Source organism: Lissotriton helveticus, chromosome 1_1 (genome assembly GCF_964261635.1).
Source record: "Lissotriton helveticus chromosome 1_1, aLisHel1.1, whole genome shotgun sequence".
NCBI classification, from domain to species: domain Eukaryota; kingdom Metazoa; phylum Chordata; class Amphibia; order Caudata; family Salamandridae; genus Lissotriton; species Lissotriton helveticus.
The window spans coordinates 1,859,984,209-1,859,997,870 of record NC_136057.1 but is presented as its reverse complement, the minus strand read 5'-3'; the positions used below and the strand labels follow the sequence as shown (position 1 = coordinate 1,859,997,870).

Below are 13,662 nucleotides of genomic sequence, written 5' to 3'. Positions count from 1 at the left end.
TACTGTAAGTACCCCAGGGGTATTATTAAGAGTATAACAGACTGACGGTGAGCTCAGTCCCCAAATGTGCTCTTCACAGCCTTCATTCTGTTCAGTAGGGCTGAGAGAAGCAATGAAGCAATGGGAGGGGTAGGTGGGCAGCCGTAATTCCTAGCCCTAGAGGCACCAATGCAACTACGCCTTACATGCACATTCCAGGCCTCAACAGGTATCAGGTCTGCACTGGGAAAACACGCTCCTTGTTCACATTTTGCATCCTGCGTCCATCCACTTTCAATGCAAACATCTCCGCCCCCCCCCACCATGCTTTCCCTTCTCAGATCCAGTTGCCCCTCGTTGCTATCTTTAACAGCCTATACAACTTTCACTGCAGGCCTGTCATTATGGGGTAGACCCCCATATTTTCTACTGGCTACAAAACGTGTCCCAGGCTAATGTGTTTAGTAAATTACAATACCCTGGCTCACCCTTTGTCTGCAAGTGCCATTGACAACTCTGACCTTAGGTGAGGCACATTACCTTGGAATTAGCAATAGATGCTGTAGTGTCCATCACTACAATTGCAGCACCCGGCCTTGCTTTACCTGCTCATGCCCTTAAATTGCACTGTGTTCCATACAATGGCAAGATAACTATATCATTTCGATTCATCTTTTGAATAAAGGTTTTTGGATCTTTCTCCAAAAAGTGCGTGTGTCCGTGTTTAATCTAGGAGGTGTCATATCTCTGGTTAGCTTCAGTTATAGGTAACTGCATTTCTGTGTGAGTTACTATTCGTGTCAAAGCTTCTTAGTTGAAAATATACACTTTTTTTTAATTTTGAAGAAACTTTTAGCATATTTACATTAAAAAAAAGCACGGAAGCACATAATTGGGTTTGTGGCCGTTACCAATGGCAGTGAAGTAACAGTAGATGTTGTGACACGCAGGATAATATGCTGCATGGCTAAATACTTATAAAAGTCCCAAAGGCGAGAACATTACTTTCACAATGTTGATTTAGAGGCAGAGTCAGATGATGGTCATTGTTCATTTACTAATAAGTTGCATATTTACATCCACTGGGAATTAACAATGCAGGTCTAATAGAGATGGCATTGTGCCGTAATATAGATTTTCGCTTCTATCATCGCAACATAGATTTTCCCTTTTATCTCTGAAAAGTTGCCTTGAAACAGCGTTGATACATTAGAATTTCCTAGTTACAATCAATTGTCCAACAGACCAAATAAGCATGTTTTTGCTCTTCGTACAATATGGAAATCTGGCTTTTATTTTCAGTTTATCATAGCCTGGAATGGCTTGCCTTATGAAGAGTTTCGGAATGGAGTTCATCGCCTTCACAGGCTGGATTGGTCCTATTGCAAAGCACTGACATGGTCTTTGTAGAAAACTGCATCTGACTCATCGGAACACAGAACACAGTGGTGCTGGCATCTTCAGTATTGGCAAATTACTTATTGACAGACACAAATACAAAGGAACGAGGTGACACCGACATTCACATGAAGGAAAGAGAAGGGTTTTCACAGTAGTTCGAAGGTGCATACCTCAAACCGCAATCGGCTAAAGGTGTTTAGAGCAGTACTACCAGTAGTAGAGTGATCACCTGCTCTTGAGTAAACGTATAACAGCGGATTCTGATAAGGGTAGAATTCAGCAGTATGAGGGGAGCGGGGGGAGAGGGGGGGGGGTTATAGACCTCCTGAGGTTTAGATCTTAGAACCTTTAATTATGACGTTGGATATAGGAAACAACATATAATATTAACACAGGTGCCTTCATCAAAGTTCACTTGGAAGCAGGGAATCTGAATACTCAATATCATACTCAGTTTTTGGAGTGTAAAATGTGTGTCCGATACCAATGAGGTGGAACTACATAGGTCTGACCACACATGTTGAAACTGCTCATTGACGCAATATCCAGAGACAAAAAGAGCAATATCGCAGTTCTATGTACACTTATTTTCCAATAACAAGCAGTCTGCCATCATGGAGTAATCCCCCCCCCCCACCCCGCCCCAAATTCAGAACCATAAATGACTTCCCAAAAGTCCGATTGGGTTAGAGGTCAAAGATAACAGAAAGAACACAAATGATTGATGGAAATTATTGCATCAATTTAAACCAATCGGTAAGTTACTTTGAAGCATTTTATCTTTTTTAGATGGTCTGTCCCATTGCAGGGATAAATCGTATGTAAATTAGTCATGACTCCACCCCAAAAGGGAAAATCCAGACCAAACTAGAAGACAGAGTCAACTGTGACTAGCAACACAAGCAACCCCAGATACGTTTGGGCCTTTTTGGGTCTCGTCAGTGGGATCAACTTGAGTTTCTATGGCACAGAAAAATCGGGATCCACAGCTGGTGGGAGGATAACTCTAGTAGAACCAATTGCACCCACTGGGAGGTCCTGAAGACACATTCCATTCCTTTGTTTTTACTCACCTCTGCCATTACTGACACCAAACAACCATGTGTAAATCTGTAAGGGGATCAAAAAGTATTCTAAGCCTACGAATCTGAGGTCGATCATTTTCTGGAAAAACAATATTCGTGGTAGTAAATATTTTGTGACATATAGTTTTATCTTTAGTAGCAAATCATCTGTTCAGGAGCTGGGTAACTCAGATTAAATTATTGGTAGCAATGGCTCATGCTGTACACTTTTAAGTGATGCAGGCCCAAATGTGCTAATTTTCACATAATATTAAAGTTAAAACAAGATAAGCCCTACTTTGCATTTGATGATAGATCAGTGTTTCCCCAATGCAATAAACTGCTCGCCCTTATTGCAATATGCTCTTAATAGAGCTGTTAAAAAAAATACTGCCATTTGTCAGGCAAACCCATTACAACCCAAACATCCTACAAGATTTCTAAACATTTTGATCTCACATTTAAGGAAGAAATTCTATTTGCCCAACTAACCTGCCCACTAAAACACGTGAATGTGTATGATTTTCACAGTTACGAGGTGTTCAAAATACAAAACTAGGTTGAAAAAATATCACTAAAACTTTCTCTGCTGTCACAATGACACATTACTACATCAAAATCAAACACAGAGCACTTCGTGGCTCTCAAAGAGTGGGCCTCCCAGTCCTCCTTCTGCACACATCATATTTGACATTAGCTTTCAAAAATATTTGTAAAAACAGGGTTATTTTTCCCCTATGTAATGGTTTCCCAGTTCAGCTGCTTTAGAAAATGGACTTCCATTCAATGTGCAGTAGCCCTTCGGTGCCAAACTCAGGTCCAAGAGCTGTTGCTTCTGTAAAGACATTGGCACAGACCAGAAGATTCCCTGTTTTCCTAAGCCCACAGGCCGGGATTTGATCCTCCTTTCCGTGACTGACAGGTCTCTCAGTAAAATAACATGAAGAGAAAGAAGTCAGTTATTTTGCCTAATTGATGCGAGGACTGGCATTGACCCTGAGCAACATTTAGAGTACCTCTCATAGCAGCAGCAAAGATTCCCCTTGAAGTGTTGAGGACAAGGGTTTTGTGGGACATTTAACTTGTTGTGGGCTCTCCCCTTGCCACCTCTCTCATCATGAGGTTACAGTAAGAATGCACTTCACACAAGGGAACCTCCTAGTTGCAGCCCATCTTAAACACAATTGTGGCTACCCTTTTATCTTCAATTAAATTGTGTTACCTTGGGGCCTTATTTAAAGTACTTCTGAGCAAGGACCTTGTATTTCATTGCACAGATGTAACCACTTTTGCTCTGTCTGGGTTTACAATGTAATGACTACTGAGCACCACAGCATGTGGGTATCAACGTGCAGTGGGATTTCACTCTCAAATCAGGCCCTCCTTACCTTAAAAAAACATCAATTCCATTTAGAAAGGAGCTGGATAAGACCACCATAATACACGCTATGAAGAATTTCAACAAAATCACAAGCAAAAGCCCCCCCGAAAGAGTGAATGTTTCTGCAATGGTTCAACCCCATTTGAGAGACTGTTGCTGGCTTCAGGTTGTGGCTTTATAGTGGGATTTGACTTAAACCCATTCATGTTAATAAGTGGGTGTACTCCTGTAAAAGAATACATACTTGCATCTTCTGCCTAGAACAGGGTGAACGTGGGACTGGGACACAACCCTATATAAATTCTCTTCATTCTTCCTTCATTCTTGGAGCCCAGTGAGAGATCATTCAACAAAGATCTGCAGGGCTATGGTTGGTGTGTAAATGATTCGGTTGCGCTACACAACATTTTGGAAAACTGGTCATTTTCAAAGCTAGTGAAATCTTAGTTGGGGAGAGGTAGGGGATTGTCGGCCAGTGTAGCTAATAAATCTGCTGCCGCAAGTGAGCAGGTTTTCACTAGTGGATTTACCAGCTCACTAGTTACGCATTTTATATTTACAGTATCCAACACCAGGCACATTTGTTTAAATCCACTGAACTAGATCCAGTGGAAGCCATTAGCAGACGGAATTTCCACTATGATTACAGATTGCTTCATCAATGATTACGTTTTTTTTCTAATTTGAAATTGTTTTGGTACATTAAATACACAGGAATTACTCCCACGCCCATTAACTGCGACAGAAAGTCCTGCTTGATATCTCCCTTGCTGGAGAGCTTACGAGTTAATACCTAGCTCCCCAACAAAGGTGTTCGCCTACAAGCTGCATGAGAATCAGATGCAAACTAAAATCAATTGCTGCATCTGCATTTGTGACTTATTCAGGACACAATACTACAGCTCAGGCAGGGGGCATTGGAAGGTGGCTTTAACCTAGATCATTTGGTCACCTAGTAATATCAACCACATAAATTAACGGCAAATGTTTCTTCCTTTCTCACAAAATGTGTTTAGGTGCAAACTGCACTTAATCTCTTTCCTTGTGGATTCTAAGCGGCATTTAAAAAAGCACTATGTCTAATTTTGAGTTGTGTTTTCAAATAAAAAACACCTCTTTCTTTAAAACAGCCCTGAAGCCTACACCTACCTCCCCGGCTTCAGTTCATTTAGGCATCCTGGTATGATCTTGGCCCACTTGAGCCTTTTCCATAACATTTTCAAAGCATGAACTGTTCGTAAAAAACATTTTAGAAAAGTGCCATGGCAAGATTTTTTTTTAAATATATGCTTTTAACTACTAGTGCTAAGAGCGTTCAGAGTCGCGTCTGAAACAACGGAATTCTTCTTTCCACATCACTTAAGACTTTGCAAGGAATCCCAGCCTCAGCCACAGCCTGTTACAGTTTTGCACAGAAAAATCTTGCGGAGGTCTGATTCTACTAATTCTATTAGGAAATACAGGGCAGTGACTAAAGTATCGGTACAAGTTTGGTTTTAAATAAAGTATTATTATTTGTAAACAGTCCCCCCAAAAATTAAACATTAAACAATATTCTTTCTGCTAAATCTTACCCATCATTTAAAAATAAAAAACTCTATGGAAAGATAAGTAATTCAATTCAACCTAATAGTGGCTGCGGCACGCCGGTGTCTTACTAACGCTGGTGACACAAGAGTACCTAGAAATTCTGTTGTACAATAACTAGACCCTAGCGTGGAAAATTGGTGCAGGGAAGCCAGATCTGAACCAGAACACTGTGCCCAGAAGTCCTGCTCTCTGTCATCTCTGCACTCCAAAACACAGGCAATAGGTAAACAATGTGTGAAGGCAGAGATCCAGCAGGGCCTGCTTCATGGCAGTAGATACTGGAATTCACAGCCTACATGTGGATACAGTGTCTAACTGCCCTATCATGCTCTTTACCTATATGTAACCGGGTTCAACACTGGAAACCCAGGGGCATGAAAATGGTTGATTCTGCAAAATAGCTGCCACCTGAAAGGAGGAACAACCTTAAAAAAAAAAAAAAGCCCAACCCCACGCCAAAAAAGACATTCACAACAAAAACACAGAGACATAGACAGACATTGTAGAGTCCCCGTTATGGCAATCAAATCAATTGCTCCACAGTCTGAAAAGAGTGGGCGCTGAGCTAGGGGACAGCCAGAAGTACTCCACCAAGCTGTACTGCATGTGCCCCATGAAGTAGCCAAAAGCCACGTCTGTGACATTGTGGCGACCCAGCATGACCCGGGACAGGCTGACTATGGCTGCCCACAGCACAATCAGCACTCGCACAGGGATGGCCAGCACCAGATGGTTCAAGATAAAGCGTGACACCATGGCAGCTCGCGTGGCATGTCCTGATGGGAATGAGTACTTGTCCACAGAGAAAGTTGCGAACATGTCCATTCGGTTGTGGGTGGGCCGGCGGCGCCGGACTAGCCCTTTCACTGCTCCCACCAGGATGAGATCTAGAATCAGTGCTGAGGGTAGAAGAATGAGAGAGGACGAGAAAGAGAGAGACACCATTAATCATGATTATATAAAGGTGACCACAATTTCAATTTTTACACTTAAGATAGAAAGTGGTGAAGGAAGTCCTACCAAGGAGAATACAAAAAATGATTCTATTTTAATGGACCATGAAAGCATTTCTATGAACTGCTTATTCTAGTAACCAAACACTCACTCAAGATCAAGGCAACTGTAAGATGAACAAATATTAATTAATCAAACAGACAGTTGCTCATCTTATTTCAGGGGGCTACGAGCATTGTCTTGAAAAAACCCATAAAGGCGTGAACCTATTGTGAAAATTGGATAGCTAAAAACCACAAGTTTATTGAATTCACCAAAACATTCATAACACCGTGGTACAGTGCATAAACTTTCAAAGTCCTAAATACTCTTGGGTCAAGTGGCATCAGCGGGTTTCGCAGCCTACTGGGAAAGTATTGTTTTCGACAATGAAAGTGCCTCATGAAATCTAAATAGAACAAGCATGTGCAATGCAATAGGTCTCACATTTTTCATGTGTATATTGATTGGCATGTTATTGGCTGGTCGTGTACATAGTAATAAACAATGATTTATTTTTCCATGTATTTGTACGGCAGGTGTTTTCTGTAAATTCAACATCTGTCTGCGTGTGTTTTAAAAAAAATGGTAATAAGGTATCCAGAAAAGTAATTTATTACATATTAAACAAATGTTTTAGAACATTATTAAAACCTGGAAATGCAGTGTAATGCTTACATGAAAGCTTTACATAGATTCGATTTCTTAGTGCGATGATACACAAGTGTGATATAGTGGAAGAAGCCACATGTGAACGCACAGAATTAAAAGTTGAATTATGTAGCATTAAAACATTGAAACTATGCTGAGTGAAATTCATAGTATGCTTAAGCAAAGAAAGGAAGGATACAGGGCTTGCCGTTATGAGGAAGATACCGAGAAGGGAGGAAGGAATGAACAGGAGTGAGTGAGGAGGCAGGGAAAGGGCGAAATAAAAGGGCGAGATAAGGGAAAACAAGTGTGAATCCCAAAGATAAAGGCACAATTAAAATCACAAGCAGCGGCGTAGGAAGGATGGCAGCAATGACAGGAGGGAAAGGGGGTGCGAGCAAGGAGGCAACAGATGGCCAACCAAATAAAACAATTGGTGATGTCCGCCAGGAGGGAACCAAGCACACAAAGGCGGGACAGATGGGCAGAACTGACCAACCACAGTAAAGGAATTTAGAAAGGCAGGCCAACTAACCTACCAGAAGCGCTGGGCATTTTTAATGCCCATATCCGGAATGAAGCACGTCTCGAAGAGACAGCACAAGCAATGCATAGGCTAGACGTAAAAACAGCTGGACAAATAGACAGACAGAAGGACATGCGAACGCAGGCACACACACACACACGCGCTCTTTCTCAGCCAATATGGGGAAATTCCAGGGGCAACATTTTGAATGGAAGCTTAGCACACTATTTTCCATTCATACAACACAAGTTTACTGCACACACATCGCAGTTCATGAAAATTAAACTTTATTTTCTCATATATCCACCTACTGCCCGTTGGGGTAGGTATTAATCAATGACACACACATCCACAGTCAACTTGCGCAGTCAAAGACCTATTTAAATAATACATTTGTGAAAAAATGCAACGGAACAGGTATGCATTGTTTGAATACAAATATATCAATATTCACTTAGTAATGACTAAAAACAAGTTGGAGTAGTACAAACAAAAGCATTGAATACTCAGATACTCGAGGGCTCCCAATACCCAAACAATACAGGGGTAAATCACTTTCAACAACGCTTAACCTGCTTCTCTCAACCTACGCTGGACTCATACCTGGCCCTATCAGGAGCAATGAAGTGTTCATGAGCCAAAATTGATAAGTCTTGAAAATCCTCAGAGAAAGCTGCTCGACTAATAAACCACAATGTCTACAGGTTTGGCTCCATGATAGATTCAAAGAGCCTTTCTCACAAGCTACATAGATTCACAATGTTTTACAGCGGCAGGAAGCAATACCATGCGCAAAATTATAGACAGTAGTACAGGTCATAGTTTCCTATATAGTTATGTTATAATGTTAATGTTATGTTGATTTGTATAGAAAATTCGGAGCTGGAGGGCACACATTTTGTCGCTAAAGATGCAGGCACAGTATTCCTAAAAAATTTCCCCAAAACCTCTTTATTATTTCATCTCTGTTTTGAAGAGACGAACAAAGATTGAAATATTTGAGGACTATTGTGTCTGTATCTTTGGGAATGAACTGGAGGCCCTCCAGCTCAGACTCTTCCCTATCTTCTGCAATTGCACCAGAAGTATCCTTAATAGGTTGCTGTTTGGGGGAAGCAATACTGCAACAATGAAAGACTGACTGTGGTGTGCGGTCGTCATTAGCCACAGTTATTTTTGTAAATTATTTAGTGTTTTCGTAATAGCACCTCAATTTGCTTTAAAAATATGGCTTCTTCTCCTGGCTTAAAATCACAGCAATGGAGCTATTTATCAGTTATCTCTGTAGTTTTGTTTACATTCAGCAGAAACCAAATAGCACTCATGTTTGATGACTATAACTGCAAACTTTCGTTGTCAACACTGCTCGCCCACCTAACTGTTTATTCTATTTATAACCTCATTCAGGAGGAACATGGATTAGCAGATTGGGCAGGAGTGACCCTTTCATAGCAGACCTGTACTGATTTTCATATGGGTTTATTTATTTGTATTTATTTGCCGAGTTCTGTATAGCGCAATCTGAGCCCGAGGGTATCCGAGCGCTTTACAGAGTTAGCACAATAGCAAATTACATGAGGTGCATGTGGCGTACATAGAAATACAAAATACGTAGTAATAATATATAAAAAGTAGAATACAGGGGAAATGGCAAATACGATGACAGCAAAACAACGCATTGCCTTTGCAACACGGGCGTAATAACAAATGCGTCCAAACCACGAATTACGTTTAGAACGCAAGTCGTTACAACAACATGTGTTAGGTGAAGCGGCGTTGGACTTTTAAGTCCAAAGCTTTCCCTACTGTTACGGTGACTGGAGTTGGAATAGTAAATTATACTATTCCAAAGTCCAGCATCCCCCTAAGGCAAGTCTTTGTAACAACTTACGTTGTAAATAGAATGCGTGGTCCTGACGCATTTGTTGTTCCACCCGCCTTGTAAGGAATGCATGGAAAATGAATGAGTGGTGCTGCTGTCATACAACCAGAATACAGTACATAGTAGGATATGTGGACAACATAGTCCGGGGGTAGATATGGTAGCAAAGCAGCAATTGCATGAGGTGCATAAGGGGTAGGTAAAGAGAGATGCAAACATACGGAATGATATGGAGTGTGCACAGAGAAATTAGTCCGGTATATTTAAGCATCATCCGGCAACTTTAGGTGAGGATTAAGTAAAGAGATGGGTCATATACTTGTAGAGCCAGTCAAGCCCAAAACATTAGTTGGGTGGCCTGTGTTACTGTTCAGCGGGGACATGCCCTATTCATTCTGGCTAGCCTTTTTTTTTATTTTTTATTGAATTACACACAGCATTGAGCCGGACATCATACAGTGATATATGGACATATAAATGCATTACATAGTTCACAGATTGACAAGCAATGTAGGATACCACGTCACACCAGTATCGTACATCCATGATATTTCCTTCGTGGAATCATTTCATGGTCTAATGTCGTTAATGCGTCCCAAACTGCAAGGAAATTACGAAGAATTATCGACAGTTACCTCTACGCTAGGGATCTGGTCAAACGTGTCATGATCAAACAATTCTATCAATTTCTAATACGATTATAACATTCTAACAAAAACTCTCACCCACCCTCCCCCTCCCTCCCCGCATGCCCGGCCTTAAACACCCACCAGTAGTATCTGCACATTTCTCACATCCGCAGTTGTATGCGATTCTGCTCCGAAGGCTGATTCAGGTAGTCCGCGTAGTCCTGCCAATCCACACATTATATCCCACAAGGGTCGAGAAAAGCTCACGGGCCCCATTTTTGTGGAGTAAACCCCCATACAATAATCTGAGTCTGCCTCAACAGGACAAGAAGTCTATTGCAGCATATTCTTCTATCATTGGGTACCATCCCATCGAAATCGGTGTTTTCCTTAGGCCTCTATATTCCTCACGTTTCAGCTCAGCCCCTTCCGCCCAACCCCACCTCAGCATTTCCATTTGCCAGTCCTGCAGGGACGGGGATCTAGTAGCTTTCCATTTAGCAGTTATGGCTCTCTTGGCCAGCAGGACCTCAAGATTGGCAAAACGGCAGGCAGAGCCACCCTTCTTGTCACGGGCCCCAGTCCCAGTATGCAGTAGTCCAACGTGTCGTTCTGGCACACCGGGGCTATATTCTTCAGTATTTTACAGATCGTCGCCTAGTAGTGTCCCAGTCTAGGGCAATCCCACAGCATATGCACTAACTCCGCATCAGGGACGCAGCACCGCGGACAGGCTTCCGGAAACAAAGCGCTCAGTCTGTGTGGGGTTAGGTAAGCTCTAAGCAGCAACATCAATTGGATACATTTAAACTTAGGATTCCGAGAGACATTCTTGGGGTATCCCAGTATAGTGTCCCATTCCTTATCTGTAAAAGCACGGCCTACGTCTCCTTCCCACTTATCACGCAGCGGCTGTAAGGAGACCGTTTTCTCAGTGCAAATGCCATGGGATAGCCACCTCGTCAGCCGTGCCCCATTTCCCATTAGGAATTGCATGGTAAGTAATTTATTTGTGTCTGGTTCAATACCCTCGGGGTACCATGTGGTGCGTATGTATCTGGAGATATGTGTATGTAGGAGGAACTGCGTGTCAGGGGAGCCAGGTACATACACAAAAGTTTCATGTGGCATTAATACACCTCAGAAAAGAACTCTCCCACCGCGGTGATTCCCCTTTCAGCCCATGCTCGCAGCGTGCGGACAGTGGTCAGTCTCGAGTGTGGAGGGATACCCAGTAGTGGGATAGTAGAATAGATGTGAACTTGTAACTTGTAACGCGCGAATTGCTGCCCGGAGGCGTCCAAGCGCTTGGGTAACCAGAACCTACAAGAGAGCTGAGCTGAGGAGAAGAAAGCTGTGGTTAAAGAGGGGAATTAAAAAGAAAGGTCTTTAGTTGTTTGCGAAACACAGAAAGGTTGGGATTGGCTCCGAGATGCAGTGGGAGGCTGTTCCAAGTTCTGGACGCATTATAGGCGAACGTCCTGCCGCCTGATCTGGATCTTTTTATTCTCGGAGCCACTGCCAGAAAGGTCTGGCTGTGATAGTGGGGCCATATGGTGTCTTCTGACCAGTGTACCTCACTGCACTCCGACAGTAAGTGATAGCTGGTTTCAACAAGTGGGGCGTTGACGGCAATAGGGGGGTCTGCGGTAATAAGAGCCTGTGGATGACCCCCTTGTCCCATTCCCGTGACGTCCTATCCAACTCCTGCAAATTACGTCCTGACAACCAATATGCCAGCCATTGCAGCTGGCTAGCATAGCAATATGCAAGCAAATCCGGCACTCCCACCCCCTCTCGTGCCGTGGTGTGCTGGAGTTTCACTAGGCTAACACGCCTCCGCCCTGTGCCCCATATTAGGTCTGATACCAGAGAATTCAATATTTTAAAAATCCTCGCGGGGACAAGTATCAGTAAGTTGGTAAAATAGTAAAGGAGCCGCGGTAGCAGCACCATTTTTGTAATGGTCACCCTGCCCGCTACCGAGAGGGGCAATGAGACCCAGAACTGAATTTGAGAGAGGCGATCGCTCGCATAAGGTTGCCGTCCAGGAGGTCCTCGGCATTACGATAGATTTGTATGCCAAGATTATTAAATGTATCAGGTGCTATATGGAAGATCCAGGAGACAAACTTGAGAGGCCTGCTCCTTACAGCGCTATCAAAGAAATATGCATACGACTTGGTAGCATTAATAGCCAGGCCAGATAGACCCTGAAAAGACGCAAAAATAGAGGGCATTGGGTGAGAATCCGCATCCATGTCCTTGATATAAAGGATAAGATCATTTGCGTACGTCGAGACGGTGTGGGTCGTACTACCACATGTTATTCCCTTACAGGCGGCGAGAGCACGAAGGCTATGTAAAAGCGGCTCCAATGCCAGAATAAACAGTAGTGGTGACAAGGGGCAGCCCTGTCTGGTTCCCTGTGCCACCACGTATTGCCCTGAGATATGCTGACCCATGCACGCCCGCGCAGTGGGGTTCTTGTATAGTAAGCGCACCCACGCTATATATTCCTCAGGTATACCAAAGCGGCGAGCGCACCGAACATATAATCCCAGCGTAAGGAGTCGAACGCCTGCCTCAAGTCAAGGGATATACAACCTTCCCTAGTTCCCGTGTCTAGTGTGCCCAGCATGACCCGGTGCAGGTGCCTGATGTTGAGTGCAGTGTTCCTACCAGGTACAAACCCACATTGATCAGTGTGTATTAGTGTGGGAATAAACTGACCAAGGCGAGTGGCCAGCAACTTACTGAGAATTTTATAATCCGTGTTGAAGAGCCACAATGGTCTATAGCTTGATATGAGCAGCGCGTCTCTCCCAGATTTTAATAAAGAGACTACTAATGCTTGCAATGTAGTAGTAGGGAGGCCACCCTCTTCCAGCTAATCTCGGTATATGCATTGCAGATGTGGAGTTAATAATTCGGCATACACCGCATAAAATTCAATCGGCAATCCATCAGTCCCTGGGGTTTTATTGCAAGGTAAAGCCTTAATCGCCTGCCAGGTTTCCGTCCCATTTATTGATCTCATTAAGTCATCACGTTGCTGTTGTGAGAGTTGCGGGAGGGTTAAACCGTCACAAAAGTGGTCAAATTCAGTGTCAGGAAGTCCAGGCAGCTGACCGTATAGGTGCTCATATTAGTCCCTAAATGCGGAATTGATGTCCAGTTGCGTGGTCACCACAGTATCCTCGTTATTCCGAATTTCGAGTATGGGTGTGTGTAATGGGGCATTCCGAACCAACCGCGCCAGTGGCGGCCCGACCTATCAGCCTGTGTGTGCAATTTCTGTGTGTACAGCCGGTAATCGACAACCCGTAGTTCCTCAAGCAGTTCTGCGTATTGAATATTAGCCTCCTGCAACTGTGTCAATTGTTAATTCGTCCCCGCTGCCTCTCCCTCCAACGCTGCCAAGCTACCCTCTAGTCTAGAAAGTCGCTCTATGACAGCAAGTCGTACCCCTGCCTTGGTCCTAATAGCCACTCCCATAATGACCGTTTTAAAGGCATCCCATTCCATCTGGCGAGTGCTAGCAGACCCTGCGTTCTCTGAAAAAG

The 13,662-nt window shown here is 43.3% G+C and overlaps 1 protein-coding gene across 2 annotated transcripts in view; it reads right to left on the bottom strand.

The window, feature by feature from the left end:
• Positions 1-1,016: 1,016 nt before the first annotated feature.
• PLPP6 (phospholipid phosphatase 6) overlaps positions 1,017-13,662 on the bottom strand; it is a 154,274-nt gene continuing 141,628 nt past the window's right edge. For both annotated transcript variants that reach the window (XM_078641545.1, XM_078641537.1), the window contains exon 3: positions 1,017-6,314. In XM_078641545.1, coding sequence (XP_078497671.1) covers positions 5,944-6,314 — 371 coding nt within the window. In that variant the 3' untranslated portion in view covers positions 1,017-5,943. The remainder of the gene's footprint in view (positions 6,315-13,662) is intronic.